The 18,846-nt window shown below is 40.9% G+C and overlaps 1 protein-coding gene across 5 annotated transcripts in view; it reads right to left on the bottom strand.

Moving 5' to 3' along the window:
- LOC145399071 (transcription factor 12-like) overlaps positions 1-18,846 on the bottom strand; it is a 185,809-nt gene that overhangs the window by 46,169 nt on the left and 120,794 nt on the right. For 4 of the 5 annotated variants that reach the window (XM_080271822.1, XM_080271821.1, XM_080271825.1 and 1 more), the window contains one exon: positions 3,090-3,185. In XM_080271822.1, the coding sequence (XP_080127948.1) occupies positions 3,090-3,185 (96 nt within the window). The remainder of the gene's footprint in view (positions 1-3,089; positions 3,186-18,846) is intronic. The other variant, XM_080271823.1, reaches the window with a different exon arrangement.

Genomic DNA, 18,846 nt, shown 5'->3' with positions numbered 1-18,846 from the left:
CTGGGTGTTCAAAGATATCGTTTGGAACTGGAATTGTAGCGGGACTAGCAACAGGCCAACAGGTGGCTATATGGCACCATGAAAGTCAAAGATACTGTTAGATGAGATGGAGGATACGGAGTCTAGATAAGAAGGACATAAAGCTGGATATGGAAAAAGAATGATGAGTCACCTAGAAAATCAATGAGACCTCAAGGAAGGGAAAAACCTGAAAGAAATGGAAAGGTTGAAAGATGATGAAAAAGTGTTGCAGAACAATCAAGAAAAGGATGGCTAACAGCTAGGGGACAAGGACAGTGTGAACAGAATGGAGGAGGGTCACCACTCATCACATAACCATGAGTCAGGCAAGTGTGGCCAAGACGGAGGTGCGCTAAAGCTGTTTCCCACCTGTGATTGCAGTGGGCTATGTGCCATAGTAAAATGGAAAATTTGATGGAGTGGAGTTTGTTGTTGGTTTCAGAGTCCCACGTAGATCGCCAATGCTCATGGGAGAGGTGAGTGAGGACGGGGTGGCAATCTGAGGCAGGAATAGGGCATGAAGATGGTGTGGGATAAAGAGCAGCATATGCAGGCAAGCCAACCATTTCATTATTTGGGATGACTGCATGACTATGTACCTAGCAGAGGGTAACAGACTTCTTCTGGACAGAATGGCAATAGAGCCACTCTTGAATTTGGTTGACAAAAGGGTAAGAGTGAGATGGGTTCTGGAGAAGAGCAACAGCACTAAGAGAGTTGGAGAAAATGACAAAAGAGGAGGATGAAAGCTGTGGAATAGCTTTCACGGCAAAATGGATAACATACAGTTCAGCTGTCAGGATACTGGGAATAGGGGGATGGGTGCTTTGAAAGGAAGAATCGGGAAAAAACCCCACAAACCCTACATGATCGGGAAACTTCAAACCATCTGTGCAGATGTTAGTGGTGGAAGAGTGCCAAGTGATGTGATCCAGAAAAAGAGAATGAAGAACAGTGGAAAAGAAGGAAGATTTGGGACAGGACAGGAGTGAAGGGCATAACAGAAGATGTGGCAAAAGCCATGGAGGGAAAGCAAGGGAATGAAGGGGAAGGACAGGTGGAAAGGTAAATGCAATGGTTGACATGAGAGAGGGGACCCGGAGTGGGAAGGGTAGTAAAAGACATGGGCGAGAACAAAAAGAGGTGGGAAGAAGGATGAAATAAGATGTGAGATGGAAACTGGAGGAGATGAGAATAGGTTTTAAGGTAAAAAAAAAAAAAAGGTTACAGTTATAAAAAAGGGGAACAAAGCCCATTTCGGCACACAAACTTGAGGGAGGGGTGGAATGAAAAGCACCTGTAGCAAGTCGGAGACTTGCGTGATGAATAGCGTCTAGTTTGGTGAGAGTGCGTGGGGAGGCAGAAGAATAAACCTGGCACCCAGAGTTGAGTCTGGATAAAATGAGTACAGTGTGTAAGTAGAGGAGGGTAGTGCAACAGTCTGCACCCCATATGAAGCAAAATAATAATTGGATGAGATGAAGACAATGAAGGGTACAAGACTTCAGGGAGATGATATAAGCATTCCAGTTTAAATGGGTATTATGGTGCCTGGTGAATCAGTGGGCAATGAAGGTACTCCAATCAGATTAAGCCAGTGCAGGTTTATATCCAAGAGGTGGCTGGGGGTTTACTGCTCATGTAATGCCACTCAGGGATGAGTGAGGCTGGTCACTCTCATCTTAAATGTCAGGACCAACTTGCCTAGCCCTGGGCTCCTACACTCCTCATGGGGCAACATTGGATTAGATGATGATGATGATGATGATGATCAAAGGCAGGGCATAGAAAAGTGGTAAAGAGATCATTTACTGAAATTTTAACGAAGGAAGATTGTGTTGTTAGACTGAGGTGCATGCAGTGAGTTAGTGTGCTGTGGTATAAGGGAAGGAATCCTTTTATTATTCTTCAACCTCTGACTGCATAAATTAAATTTCCGTTCTGGTTTTGGAAAAGGTCAATTAAACAGAAACAATTGGCATCACTGGATGGTTGTGAAACAAGCTGTATGTCACAGTCAAGAGCATCATTTTTTGTACAAGCTTTCCCGCATGTGCCAGGTAAAAGGTTAAGGTTTTGTTTTGTGCTTCTGGAAAATTAAATCATTGTACATATATGCAATGTAAATCCAACTTCTGTTAGCATAATTCAACATTAGTTCTCTCTTCTTGTTACTGGATCCCACCTCACCCAACTTTAGGAAGGAAAAAAACGATCAGGATGATGAAAAGTGCTAACAGTTCATTCCTCTTTTCTCTTTTTCTTTACCTAGTTCTCCTGTTAAAGGGAATGGTAAGTTTGTGGCTAATAAAGGCATGTCAACTTGTCCGGGTATTTTCTTGTTTATTATTATTATTACAAGAAGTTTCGCCATTGTTCAGTATGACTGCATGTTTTGTGATCTCTGAATGTTTGTGATATATCCCAGAAATATGTTGTTACTTATTATTAAACTGTATACACTGCAAGAGAATATTCTCTGGCTGCATGGGAGAAGGGATCTGAACAATTTATAAGTGAGAACTGGGAAAGGATGAACATCTGAGACTGCAAACTGTATACAGGCAGAACAGCCTTAAGTCTCTTCTGTCATGGACAGCACCTGTGGAAGAATTCCCAGGAAGGGGCAAAGTGTCATCAATAGAGATGCACTGCTAGATAATTTTGTATTTTCATGTTTATGCTATTTTCCGATCTTTTAAGATTGTTATTGATGGTATTCATTTAACAGTTTTTTTCTGTATGGATTGGCAAAATTTATTACATTAGCCAATCAGTTTTAATAATGAGTTGTTCAACTTTAAATAAAAGTTACCATAATCCTGAAATTCTTGAAAGGATATGGACACTGGGAGCACAGGAGTTGTTGGTTGTCATTAATTCCATTAATTTCTGCTGAAATCAACGACCCCCTATCAGTGGAGGATAGCATGATAAATTTGTTTAAAAATGTAAATTGACAAATTTTTACTAAATATGGACTTTCTGTAATGCTGATATTATTTTAAATAATAAGAAAAATATGGGAGTGTCTACACTATTAAAGTCATATGATACAAGAAACATACCTTTCTCTTGCATTATTGGCTTGGCGGCGCTCCTTCTCCCTCAGTGCCTTAGTCTCAGGGTCTGTACATTCATCATCCTCCGTACTGGAACAGGAACTAAGTACGTGTCAGTATAGCGGGCCCAAGGCATACAGAAGAGATGCCATGTTACATCAATCAATGGCTAATACAACCACTCTTCAGGTGATAAAACAATAACTAAACAAAAGTCAAACAAGAACTAGAACAAAAGCTAATTTACTTTAGAGTACGTTTTCAATTAGATGTAATTTTATAGAAGTCTGCATATGCAAACACAAGTACTGTACATTAATTCATTTTCTTTATTGTCGTACAGTACTTGTATCCTGCATACCTCATTCATAAATACTTTCTCACTCTTTAATGCCTAAAGCAGAGTTTTTACTCATGAAATATTTTACAAATGCTTATATGACAGACATACTGTATATACATATGCATATACAGGGCATCCCAAAACATTACATACAAAGTTCAGGAGCAGATTCTAAATTTATTTTGGGAAACAAATGATTTATCAACTTGGGTCCACTCTCAACAATTATTACACTACAGTCACTGATGATCTTACAAACAAAAATGGTCTTCCTCATCCTTCATTCATAAGGTCATTAGTAACTGTTGCTCCATACCTCCATAATGCCTTGTAATTAAACCCATGTTGACAGAATATCTTTTTACTCAAATTCAACCCTAGAATCACCTCATGAAGTTAGCACATCATGTCCTGGTACGTAATATATATACAGTAAGACCTCACTATAACGGAATAATTGGGGCCCAAACTATTCCGAAAAATGCGAACTTCCGATAAAAGCAACATCCAGACTTCCCCCTGCTAATCCGGACTTCTTCCGATATATCAGACGTTAGTCCAGATCGCATGAACGGTTTTTAAACTGTTTTGACTACAATTGCGGTACTGTACTGTGTTATAACTTCACTACATCAATCAAATGGTATATATAATAATACTGTACTGTACATTGATAAATATGTCTTTTATTTACCTTAATGTGGTGAACATAGTTGAAGTGGTCAGGAAGTCCGGACTGCATCTGGCTTTATCGGACTATTTCCGATATACTGTATATAGGAATTTAGTCCGGTAGCTCCTCGAGTCCGATAAAAGCGAATTCCGGTCTATTGAAGTCCGTTATATCCAGATTATACTGTATATATATATATATATATATATATATATATATATATATATATATATATATATATATAAATATATATATATTTATATATATTTATATATATATATATTTTTTTTTTTTTTTTTTTTTAAATAACAGAACGGAGGAAGGAAAAACAAATGGAGAAAAAAAAATAATCCATACACCAGATTACTGGTGTCCTCTGTTTATATATATATATATATATATATATATATATATATATATATATATATATATTATATATATATATATATATATATATATATATATATATATATATATATATATATATATATATATATATATATATATATATATATATATATATATATATATATATATATATATATATATATATATATATATATATATATATATATATATATATATATATATATATATATATATATATATATATATATATATATATATATATATATATATATATATATATATATATATATATATATATATATATATATATATATATATATATATAATATATATATATTGTCAGACAGCTCAATCCCGTTTGGGGTGGCCACAAACAAATTGCCTCCATGTCGCCCTGTCCCCCTCCATTTCACTGCCCTGCTCCCAACTCACACCCCCCTCTCTCATATACTTCTCCACCCCATCCCTCCATCTCATCCTCGGCCTCCCCCTCCCTCTTCCCTCCTCCACCTCACTCACATACACTCTCTTCGTCAGTCTCTCACCCTTCATCCTCTCCACATGGCCAAACCACCTCAGTGTATATATATATATATATATATATATATATATATATATATATATATATATGTCACAAAACCAAACCAAATTCACCATCTATTAGGTCACTGTTATCATAAGGTTGGTAACTGTGAGCTATCTTTATTCAGAACGAATACTACCTGCATCTGAAAAAGTTTTTTACTGGTGAGATACAACAGTTTTGGCCTGACTTGGACTCTCTTCATACCTGATGTTAGTGCACATTGTGTCCAAAACTGCTGTATCTCCCCAATATATACAGTAATCCCTCCAATATCCGATGTAATAGAGCCAAAGGCATGTCCGCATAGTGATCCTGGCCGGATATTGGGCCCCAGCCTCCTGGACTTGTACTTATGGACCCTAACTCAGAAAAACACCTATACAACTCCATCTGGACATGCACTGCATCTATTTAAGACCCAAATCACACCAATAAAGGACATAAAAGACTGAAATAAATGCAAAAGAACCATAAAATGAGGTTTTAGAGGTAGGTTTATACAATATTAAACATTCTGGGTACTTACAAGTCCCTGGCTCCTGGACTGGTAGTTATGGACCCTAACCTAGCCTAACTCAGAAAAACACCTCCCTACTGCACATGCATAGCACCTCAGACACTATTCACACCAATAAGGGACATAAAAGAGTGAAATGAGGTGTTAGAGGTAAGTATGGAAAATACAGTAGAGTGCAATATGAAACATTCTGGGTACTTACAGCAAGTCCCTGACCATCTTGATGAATAACCCACCTCCTCTCAGAGTCTGACAGCAAGAAGGAGTTCCTGAAGCACTTGCAGTACACTGTTCATGAAGTCTTGCACAGAACTTAAGTCATTTGCACTCAGAATTCCATTCTCTTAACACTGCGTACTCCTGTCTTACTTGCGCTCCATTGTACCTTAATGAAATAAGTGTTGCACTCTGCACTTAAAGTCTTTCCACTCATAAAACCATTTTCTAAACAAAACACACTCTAGTTAATTTACGTTACATTGACAGTCCATTAAATCTTTGTCTTTTCACTCAAACTCAAATTCCTTAACACTATGCACTGTTTTTTTTTTTTTTTTTTTTTACTGCACAACACTGTAAATTCCCGTGTGGTCTAGTGGAGAAGTTCTTGGCGTCTAATCACTGTCAGAGTCTGAGAGTAGCACATGAAGGTGACCTAGGGGTGCGTCGCTGGGTCGTAGTGATGGAGTACCCACAACAGACGACTCTGAAGAGAGACGCAAACTCACGTCGAGTGGTGACTCCACCGTGCCTGATGTTCTGGGCTGTGGCTCGGAGCATGAGGGCCTGTCTTGGGGAGGCAATGGAGTGGAGCCAGGGCTGGGCACAGCGGGGGTCACGGGCCTGAAAAAACCATCAATGGTTGATTGACACAAGGAACGACGATTTTGACGATTAATGATGCGCTGCCTGAAAACGCGCACTTCCTCCACAAGTCCCAAGGGCCCCATCTCCCTGTCGCAGTCCTGGTGCTCCAGGTAGTCCAGAACGAACTCTAGGTGTTCCCGGAGTGCGCTCAGCTTGGGGATGGCTGGAGTAGTGTCACGCTGAGAGGAGTCCGCATCATCGTCGCCGTCCTCGTCGGAATCTTCAAGCTGGGTACTGACACCTGCAACTGAAGATGCGATCTCAATATCAGATAATGTCTGATACCCAAGATCGCCCTCGCTGTCATCCAACCATTCATGCACTTCGTCCACATCAACATCGTCCCCATGCACACATAGACGTGCATGGAAGTCATCCACGTCAAAACCTAGGAAATCGTGCTCCACATCCGTTCCGAGAAGCAGACGAGACCAACCATTTTCTAGTCTTGACAGGGATTTCCTTCCATGCACTGGCCCAGTTGTAGATGGCAGACTTGATGTTGTAGCGGCGAAGGTTTTCCAAAGTCTGCTGGCCTCGCGTGTCCCGTCCCTCCCTGCGCTCGTCCTCGAGAACAACCATCACCTCATCCAGGAACTTCCAGCGGTACAGCCTCTTCGTTGCCACGATCACTCCTTGGTCCATTGGTTGGATGAGAGCAGTAGTATTAGGTGGCAGAAACATGCACCTAAAGCGCCCATTCTCAGCCACCAACTCCTTGTCGCACGGGTGGGCAGCTGCATTGTCGAGGAGAAGGAGGGCCTTTACCTGGTCGCGTGGGATTCCCAGTTTCTCTGTCTGGTAATGAATGACCTCCTTGACGAAATGGCGGTGGAACCAGTCTTTGAAGATCTGGGCTGTGAACCATGCCTTCAAGGAATGGTACCAGACGACAGGAAGGACATCCATCACCCCACGAAGACACCGAGGCTGCTTTGCACGGCCAACAATAACGGGCTTGAGCCGGTGCACGCCGTTCTCATTGGCACAACACAAAGCAGATATCTGTTGCTTGCAGAGCTTGCGACCAGGTACATGCTTCTCCATCTCCTCGGCTAGAGTGTTTGTAGGGAAAGAGCGATAGAATAAGCCAGTTTCGTCAGCATTGTAGACCTGACCGAGAGTGAGGCCCTCCCTGTCGATCAAGCCCTTCACCTTGTGTCGAAACTCATCTACTCCATCCTCGTTGCCGTCCAAAGCTTCGCCATGAGACTTACGGTTGGTAAGGCCATGTCGTAACTTGAACGCAAAGAGCCAACCTTCGGATGCCTTGAAGTCTAGGGCGTCGTGATGCCTTGAGAACTCAACAGTAGCCTTCAGCTCCATGCCACGCACCATCACACCAGCAGCATGTTGCTGTCGATACCAAATCAATGTGGAGCGGTTGACTTCTGCATACTTGGGAGTATACATCACCTTCCTCTCCACGTTGTGTTTGCTTTTCGACGAGAAGTCAGCCGTGTACTGCATGAGTTTGTCGCGGGATCCCTTGATATCAAACAAAGTAGATCGGGCCAGGTTGAATTCACGGAGGATGCGTGAGGTAGACCATTCTACATCCACCTTGTCCAATATCTCCCTCTTCTTCTCCAGAGTCAAAACCACTCTCTACCTCTTCTCAGGCGTCAGGGCCATCATCACACACACGAAGGAGAGGCACGAGAGCAGCAGGAGAGCCTGCAGCAGGTAAGGCACCACCACAAAAGCGAGCATGTGGGCGGCCATGACGTCGAACGTGCACACACAACAAGAGACGGGCAGTAAGTGGGGAGGATGCAGGGGAGCTCTAGTGGACGCTGGCGGAACAACGCACCAGAACACATCTGGCCCGCGCCGCGCGCACCAACTTCAAATTACGGGCGGGAAAAAGTCAGATTTTTTCGAATTTTTTTGCGGTTTTTGGCCCATTTTGGGAATATTGGATCCTGGGACGAAAATGTCCGGTTATTGGGGATGTCCGAAAAATGGGCGTCCGGATATTACAGGGATTACTGTATATATATCTTTTTGTGTGTGTGTGGGGGGAAGGGGCATTATTCATCTATAATTCATGGCGTTGTCACAGCAGGACATGTATCCTTATTCTCAGTTGGCTGTGTTCTCAATGATTTGTACAATTTTGCAACACCTATTCCTCTGTGATGTATTGTGCACATGGCAACTTAATATAATCTTGTAAGTTACAGTTTCAAACTATGCTGATGTTAAAAAGATATACAGTAAAAGTCCTGTAATCCTATTGGCAGGGGACTGAGGGCCGTTTGAACTACAAAAAACCTCAGTACGGGGAGGTCCCGAAGATACGAGCAGTTAGGTTCCATTTGGCATAGTCATTTAATGAATTCTTGTATAATGGAACACGTACCTAACGCTAAAATATTGGTTGAGTTCAAGGACCCTATCAAAGGTAAGTTTTCAAGCTAAAATATACAATACCAAATGCAACAAACATACCTATATTACTGAACTGTAGAGAAAGCAACATGAAAGAGCAAATACTAGGCAAATAACATGACTGTACATTAATTAAACATATAAAACGTGCATAACATTCATCTATAGGTGGAAATGCTGTGTTGAAGGTGGGAAGCTGTCCTGGTGGTCACCTGCTGAGCAGCACTGTCAGATTGCCCCAGCCCATATTATTGTACCTGGCACGTTAAAATTATCGCTTTTTGATCAAAATTATTGCACTCATAAACAAAGGTATTTCTTCACATAAATCGGTAATTACTGTGGAATTAGTATACTGTATTTATATGTGAAGCGATTAATTAACGTTATTGAATTTGTTTAACTGTTAAGTACCTGCCAGATTATAATACTGGTTATCGTAAGAGTTACTAAATCCTGCTGTTGTACTAGTCTTACAGTAGACTTATTAATTTTGCAATCCCTGATTTATTTTTCAGATTATGAAATTACGAAAGTTATCAAATTATCGCATGCATGCTATCACATATCGCAAAGTGTGCCAAACTACTGCATTTTGCGATAATTATCACATGTCTGACAATGCAGCAGCTACACAGTCCTGTCATTTCTCTTCGAGGTTGAGAGAAAACGGCGGTGACTGCGTTTGCTGGGATGACTGAGTCAGAATCCTCACACCTCGCCCCAGACTGAATGTCGTATCATTGGATTTTTGGGACTGTATATTGAAAATACAGTAATCCCTCCACTATGTAATAGAGCCAAAGGCATGTCCGGAAAGTGAGCCTCTGCCTGCTGGACTGGTACTTATGACCCTAACCTAGCCTAACATTGAAAGCCACCTAAATAACTCCCTACCGGACATGAATAGCACTTACTTAAACCTATTTAAGACCCTATTCACACCAATAATGGACATAAAGCATGAAATAAATGAAAAGGAACCAGAGAATGAGGAATCAGAAGTATGGAAAATACTTAGCAGTGTACAGGCTACTTACAGCACATCTGTGGCCACCTCTTATAAGGCTCTTGTAGTTGTGAAAATGCTCTTGAAGCACTTACAGTAATCCAGTGTTGTGCTACACTTAATTCTTTGCACTGGGAGTTATAATTGTTTAACACTGCATATTCTGCTCTTAATTGCACCACGCCAGTTTCAACCGCCACTTTGCACTCCACATTTAATCCTTTGCACTCTAAATTCTAACTTTTTAACAATGCACAACACTGTAAATTCCCATGTGGTCTAGTAGCAAGGTATTACAATTTATTCATAAAAATGAGCACGTGTGGCATCCATTGCAATGAGCATCTACTGGTGGTGGCAGTTAGGCAGTAACTGGTGGTGAGGGAGGAGCAGGGTTGCCAGATCAGAACTCAGCCACATTACCAAACTACTCAATTTTCATTACCAAATTTAGCTTTTCATTACCAAATTCATAAAGCTAGCATTTATTCTTCACTAATTATACAGTATATACAAATGGAAATACATGTAATCACTCTCCATGTAATTAACAGCATGTTGATTACTTTCACGCTAACTAGGCTAGCAGATTAATCAGAGAGAGCAGACAATCCACCATCTCCATCCTGTGTATCCTCATACATGTGAAAAATCCGTTTGGTAATGCATTATTCTGATTCATGACCAAACGAATTTTTCATTGCCAACTTGGCCCACATTTGGTAATGAAAAATACCAAATGGCAACCCTGACAGGGGAGGGGGTAGGGGGAGGAAGGAAGGGGTGAAGGGGCAGTAGTGTAAACAGCTGTTTGGCGCCGCACAGCAATTTCAAATTACGGGTGGGAAGAAATTTGGATATTGGGGGGATTTTTTTCTTTTTTTTGGCCATTTTTGGGTTACAAAGGTCCAGGCCCACACTGCCCAGTAAGTGGGGTGTCTGGAAAGTGGGCATCCGGATAGTACAGGGATTACAGTAGTCCCTGTTTTACCCAGGTAGTATCATCAGTTTCTTGTATATCAAGTGGTCATATAACAGGACCTACCTGTATAACGGACGTCAATAGACCAGAAATCACTTTTATCAGAATCGAGGAGCTACCAGAGTAAATTCTTATACAGTGGTTTCTCAAATTTTGATGGGCATGGGTACCTAAAAATCACCGCGAAATTCAAACCATCAAAATTTAAACTGAACTTCTTATGGGAAAAATTAGTTTGGGTCTGGGGCCTCCGAACCTAATTACGTAAAATCATGATTTTTTGCCCGCACCCCCTGTAAACTTTATGAACTATAATTGTGGTTAAGAAACTGCAGTTCTGCATAGCATTGCCATACTGTCAGCAAGTGTATACTTGGTGTATTTCTGCCCTTTCTTGTACTGCCATTTCTCCTTTGGCTGCGAAGATTTAGAGGTGTCAGGCTGCTCTTGTCCATTACCACTACTACCCGAAGAACCACTCTTGCCTGCCGTCTTGAAACAGGTAAGTTGCGACAAAAATATAAAGAAAATACAGTACATACAACTAAAATGCAGTGAAATGCATGTCCACACATGGAAGGTACAGGCTGAAAGTGCTGCACTTGGCTGTAGAGGGCTGGCTGCTGGCAGGACAGTCGCAAGATGGCCGTCGACAACAGAACATCACCTTGCATATGGCTTGTTGTTGTTGGTGCCTACTCCCATCCGGGAGCTCTTATCCTTAAACAACATGACTTTTTTATTTTTCTCAGTCTCTATTGACCATTTCTATGTTGCTCCTTATATTCATAATTACTATCCAGTACTTCGTTTCAGTATTCTGCCTACTGTATTTGCTACCACCTGTAATTCATTTTGTTTTAGTATTTCTATTATTGATTCTTTTCCTTTAATTTCTCTTGTTATATCTTCGAGTTATTAAAGTATTAATTAGTTAATAATACTGCAAGTATATTTATAGAATGACAGGGAATAGTCCAGGGTGCAAATTGTCCTGACAGGAAATTGTCCATGTTTTGATGGGGAATTGTCTGACAGCGAATTGACTCGATGATGAATTGTCTCAGAACCTTATCATTGTGTGCTCCACATATGAATAAATGATGTTGATATTCATTCTCCTCTTGACACATGACACATACGGTATTAGGTTAGGCTCATACTTTTTCTTATAGTTTTCCTTCACTTCTAGCATATTGGTTCACATCAAAAATATTATCTTTGCTTGTTTTGGTTGGAGTCTCTGGCCCTGAAAGCACAAGTCACATATGATATTAGGTTAGGCTCATACTTTTTCTTATAATTTTCCTTCACTTCTAGCATCTTGGTTTGCATCAAAAATATTATCTTTGCTTGTTTTGGTTGGAGTCTGGCCCTGAGAGCATCAAAATGCGCAACTTTGCATCGAAACGTGAAGTAGGCAGACCACTCCAAAATGCATCGAAATTGATTCATCGAATTCTAAACTGTCGAAAAAATTCGAGAAACCACTGTATATTGCAAAAGGTCTGATAAACCCAGAAGCACTCTGGACTGCCTGACCACTTCAGTTACATTCATCAAAATAAGGCAAATAAAAGACAAGTTTATCAAGTGCACATTACAGTATTATTATATATATTATACTATTTGATTATTGTAGTGAATGTATGATACAGTACAGTACTGCAATGGCAGTGAAAACAGTTTAAAAACCGTTGGTGCGATCCAGACTAATGTCTGATATATCAGAAAATATTTGGGTTAGCAGGGGAAGTCCAGATGTCACTTTTATTGGAATTTTGCTTCCTTAAGTGGTCAGGCAGTCCATTATAGTGAGGTTTTACTGTACTGTTTTTTTCAGACTATTGGGAGGAACCTCTGAAATATTAGAAACATGTATATGATCATTAACATTTTCCGGTTCGGTGATGCTATTTTCATTCATGGGAAAATTTGAAAACAAAATACACTGAGAAAAAAAAAATGGTATAAATATTTTTATGCACTCTTTCAACTTATCATCATCATCATCCAGACCACCTTTCCCACTCTGTGGCAGGGTGAGAAGTAGCAATGTCCAGACAGCCCAAGTTTACCCAATTCAATGGGCCATGCTTTCATTCATTCATCATTCAAGCCCCCGGAATCTTGCCTCTATCTGATATGCCAAAAACATTCACCACGTTCTGTAGCTTCACATAAATGTATCCAATAGGGTCAATCCAGACGCTGTCGCGTTAAAAAGGGGTGCCAAATCCCTGCTTATGCACTTCTCACAACATTCATCCAGTCACCTTGATCTCTTGTCAGTCCCCAAACCTCACTGACCTGCATACCTCTCTTGCTCATACACTCATCCATCATATCCCTCCACCTTCTCCTTGGCCCACCTTGCCTCCTCCCTCCTTCAAATTGGCTCAGATATACCTTTTTCACCACTTTATTGTTATCCATTCTCTCCATATGAACATACCATCTCAGTACACTCTCCGATTCTGGTGTCCACAGACTTCCTCACTCCCCATCTTTCACAAATCACTTTATTCCATATCCTGTCCACTCTCTGTACTCCACATACATTCCTCAGCAGTCTCACCCCCTTTGCTCTCACTCTTGACTTTTCATTTTCATGCCACATGAAGGAATGTTAGTGCCAGCCTTAACATACGAGTGTGAGACTGTCATTTCATTCATCATCATCCATTGCCAGACGCCATGTATCCCAGACGGGGTGGCCAAGGGCTTAGAGTTAATTGTTTTACAGGGAGGGGCACTAATCCTCCACCAACCCCACTTGACACGTAGGGATGCCAACAGCATCTGGTGTTCCCAGGCGGTCACCCATCCAAGTACTAAGCAACGTTGGGTCTGGTTAGTACTTGGATGGGTGACCGCCTGGGAACACCAGATGCTGTTGGCATCCCTACGTGTCAAGTGGGGTTGGTGGAGGATTAGTGCCCCTCCCTGTAAAACAATTAACTCTAAGCCCTTGGCCACCCCGTCTGGGATACATGGCGTCTGGCAATGGGACAGTCTCACACTCGTATGTTAAGGCTGGCACTAACATTCCTTCATGTAAGCCTTGTGCAGCTGCAACACTCATGCCTCTGTTTCTCATCAAGGCCTTCATAGCAACAACTACTTTCCTTCCATGTGTCACTCTACTTTCCACTTCTTTCACACATTTTTCTCTATTTTCTATCACTGTACCCAGGTATTTGAACTACCTAACCAATTCCAATCTCTCTCCATTCACTGTAACATCACACTGGAATTCACCTTCTCTTGCAAAAACCATCACTTTACTCTTTTCTACATTTACTCTCAAGGCACGATGCTCACAGACATCAGAAAAACTCTGCATTAGTCTACCATGTTATTGTCTGGTATCTGCATGCAGTACTGCATCATCAGCATACAACAAATTTGAGATATTCCATCCATCACCATTCATTACCAACGCAATCCCACTCTCCATTACCTGTCTTCTTACTTCTCTCATCACCCCATCCATATATATATATATATACTGAACAACCATGGGGACATCACACTTCAACAAACAAGGGATGAGGCTATGGCATACCTAATGTCTGACTTGGCTCGTATCTCTGACTGGGGTAAAAATAATCTTGTTGCTTTTAATGCATCTAAGACTCAGTTCTTACACCTATCAATCCATCAAATTCTTCCACAGGTATACCCACTAATGTTTAATAATATTCAGCTTAATCCTGTATCATCCTAGACCATACTTGGGGTTTCATTTACTCAGGACTTATCTTGGAAAGATCATATTACATCTTTTGTAAAATCTGCTTCCAAGAGATTGGGTGTGCTAAGCCGACTCTGTTCTTTCTTTACCCCTGCACAATTGTTGACTCTATACAGGGGTTTTATCCGCCCCTGTGTGGAGGACAACTCTCGTGTGTGGGAAGGCTCCCCACATACAGCTCTTCTCAATAGGGTGGAGTCAAAGGCTTTTCGTCTCATTAACTCTTCTCTTACTGACTCCCTTCAACCTCTGTCTCTTCGCCGCACTGCTGCATCTTTATCTCTTTTCTATCGCTACTTTAATGATCACTGCTCCTCTGAACTGTCTGCATGCATTCCTCCACCTCTACGACGGGCGCGTAGCACCCGTCTGGCAGCAAACTCTCATCCCTTTTCTGTTCAACTCTCTAATGCAAAAGTTAACTGTTACTCCCAGTCCTTCATTTATGCAACAGGTCAACTCTGGAACTGTCTCCCTCTGTCTGTATTTCCTGCTGCCTATGATCTCCAGTCTTTCAAACGCAGTGTGTCCAGGCATCTCGAATTGAATGGATCTTGAATTTGGCTCTCTCTTGTATTTTGTTTTTCTCTTGGAGGGAACTGTTACTGCAGGCTCATGGCCTTTGGTTCCTTCTTCATAGCATTAAAAAAAAAAAAAAAAAAAAAAAAAAAAAAAAAAAATTGTCGCACGCCCACACCGATCGTGAACTATTCACATAGATGCCCATTTACCCTTACACATGTTTCACTACCATCAAAAAAAGCCTTGACAGCACCTAGCAGCTTACCATCTACACAATACATGCGCAAAACCTTCCACAATCCTTCTCTGTCTACACAATTGTATACTTTTTCCAGATCCATCAATCCCATGAACTCCTTATAGTCCTTCTCACAAGCCTTCTCCACTATATGTCTTACTGCAAATATTTGATCCACACATCCTCTACCACTCCTGAAGCCACCCTCTTCAGCATTCACTAGGACTTCTGATATCTCTCTTACTTTCTCTAGAATAATTCTTCCATATGCCTTTCCTACCACCCTCAAAATGCCACATTAAATCTTGCAATCACTTTGCTCACATTTATTTTTGTACAGGGATACAATCACAGCCTTTTTCCATTCTGCAAGCACAGTTTCACTCATCCATGCCTTCCTACATATCTCCAACAAACATTTCATTCCACTCTTTCCACTGCACTTAAGCATCTCTGCATACACCTCATCATCCCCATCTGCTTTCTCATTTTTTTAGAAGATTCACAGCGTTCTTCACCTGTGCGAGTGTCACATTTCCTGACACTGCATTCCTTCTCTGTACACCCCCAAAACCTTTACAGCGGCTCTGCTCTCTATTTCCATTCATCAGGCTTTCAAAATATTCTTTCTATCTGGTCCTTACTTCATCCCCATGGGTTAATAATCTACCACTTACATCCTTCACACTTTCACACTTCTTTCATCTGTCACTTCTACATTTCTGCACGTCTTTCCAGAATAACTTCCTATTTTCAGAGTTATTTGCATTCATTTTTCTTCCTAGATCATCATTTATTTCTTTTTTTCCTCTTCACTAGTCTCTTTACATGCTTCTTGCCCTCAATATATTCAGTTATTTCAACTGAACCCCTGTCCTGTAACCACTCTAGCCACTTTTTTCCCTTTTCCTGCTCTCTTGACCTCTTCATCCCACCATGCCATACCTTTCTTCTTTTTTATTACTCTTGCCACACCACACACCATTTAAGCATTCCTAATGAAGCAATCCCTATATGCATTCCACAGGCTGTCCAGATCCATTTCATTCCAATTCACTGATTCTAACTCCTCCCCTACTTTGATCCTGTATTCATCTGCCATTTCTTTGATCCTCAGCTTCTCGACTTTCAGTCTTTCTCCCTGACTGCTCCTCTCTCTCCTGGTCCACCTCACTCCTCTCAGCTTCATCTTGCATACCACAATCATATGATCTGACAGACCTCCTCTCATGGCCCTTGTATCAGCAACCACTCCCAGCACCCGCTGCTCTACGAGCATGTAATCAATCAGGCTCCTTTCAACATGGTCTCCGTTCCCTCTGTATCTTGTATATTTATGTGAATCTTTATGTTAAAAATATGAGTTACAAATGCACAACCTCCTTTCCTGAAACATATCCTCCAGTCGCTTCCCATTATCATTTCCTCCTGGTACTCCACTACAACCACAGGAGCAGTGCCTGCTCTTCCATTCACATTGCCCATTACGATCACTTTATAGCTCCTGGGCACATCTCCTACTGCTTCATCCAGCTCATCCCAAAACCTGTCTTTCTCACTCCTGCCATCACACAGTGCCTACGCTACAATCACAGCCACTTTCACCTTCTCGAACTTGAACTTGACATACGTACACCTCAAGCTGACACATATGTAATCTCTCATTCCTATCTGCCACACCTCATTCATCAATAAAGCAACTCCTTCCTGCATCTTCCTTGCCCATTCATGCCTGATCTTACACATTTCACACCCTCCCACTCCTCCACTTCACACCCTTTCATCTTTGTTTCACGCAATGCCATCAAGGCATATCTCACACTCCTGAACACAATCACCACTTCCATCCACTTGCTCTCCTCATTCACACCTCTCACATTCCACGTGGCCATATGAATCTACCCATTTGGTTGGGGCTCTGGGCAGGTATTGGGCCCTCCGAGGCTCTCCGAAACATTTGCCATGATTAAGTTATTTTAGTTAGGGGAATCTGAGGGACACTTAACCTAGCCAACTTATCTATCTATCTATCTATCTATTGCCAGACGCCTCAGCTTTCTAATGGTATAAAAACAAATCCAGTAATCCAAACATTTCAGGGTGAAAAAATTATTGGAATAAAAAAATTGAAAAAACTTGAGTGGGCGAATGTGATAGGAACATTATGCGCTCTTTCTACTTATACTCGTCATAACTATTTTACCTTATGCAATATCACTTTCTTTTTTCTTTTGTCTTATTCTACAAAGTCTCAGCTTTCTAAAGGTATAAAAACAAATCCACTAATCCAATATATTTCAGGGTGAAAAAATGATCAGAAAAGAAAAAACTCCGGCGCGCAGCAGGGCAGGAGAAAGGGAGGGAGAGAGGGGAGGGGGAGAAAGCAAGAGGGCTCTGCTGGCTGCAGGGGGGGGGTCGGACAGTGAATGTTTAACCAAACACTTAAAATTATATCACCTTGAGTTTATCGCTTATTTTGGTGTCACATGCTTTTGTTTAGCAGTTTTCTTTCCACCAGTACTAGTAGGAGATATGGGAGAAAATGGCTGTTTTGCTGCAGCCACTTGTTAGTCCGAAAATCGAATGGAATTATCGGTAATGCGACAGACTGGGCACAGGTACAAACTGAAAATGGCAGGTGAGTGTTACCCTCCCTGTTTGCATCCACTCCCCATCGCGCAGGGGATTTTGGCACAGCCTCAAGAAATTTGGAGTATTTGGATAATCGGATTACTGGTGGTCCGATAAATGGACTTTTACTGTAACATACAAGTCACTAATAATGAATAAGAAAAATGCACTGATATGGAACCAGTGATATGAAGTATCACTAACAAGAATACAGCTTCATGCCTTGTATGCTGAATTACTAACAACTATCTTCACTGCATAACTGACCCACTGCATTAACTTTTGTGCATGGCTCCAAAAACTTATTTCTCTCACAAAATGAAAGTGATATAACTGAGAAACAGAGGAAAGTTAGATAGCATACTTTCAAGACGTCTGCACACATCATTTAAAGTCCTTCACCAGAAACATGTTATTTTCAAACTGTCTTCGTTCATATGAACAGGAACTACTTGCCTCTTCTTCACTGCAACTTTTTTCTATTGTATTTTGATAAACACAAACTTACTTTTGTGAAGGTAACAAATTACGCACTATATTAACAAAACTAATTATTACTATACAAAGATGTTCATGGAAAAAACAACAATTTCTTCTGCGTTATCTGAGTAATTTAATTCTAAACGTAGCAAAATAAACTCAATTACAGTATTTTACTGGATAACTGAAATATTCTCATCTGTAAATGCTGATCAGTTTGGAAGAATGCTCGTCTGCCTGATTTAAACGATTAAAGAATCTCAATGCTTAAGATAACAAAACAATGTAAGACGAGAGTAACAACACATCCGAAAGAAGTATATAGATCCTGCACATCTACATGTCATGTCTCCATGGTTGTTCAATCTGTACATGGATGGGGTAATAAAAGAGGT

This window comes from Coenobita brevimanus, chromosome 47 (genome assembly GCF_032717465.1).
Source record: "Coenobita brevimanus isolate Jiangsu-jjx chromosome 47, ASM3271746v2, whole genome shotgun sequence".
In the NCBI taxonomy this organism is placed as follows: Eukaryota; Metazoa; Arthropoda; class Malacostraca; order Decapoda; family Coenobitidae; genus Coenobita; species Coenobita brevimanus.
Note: the sequence above shows the minus strand (reverse complement) of the source record. Positions and strands in the feature narration are given on the sequence as shown.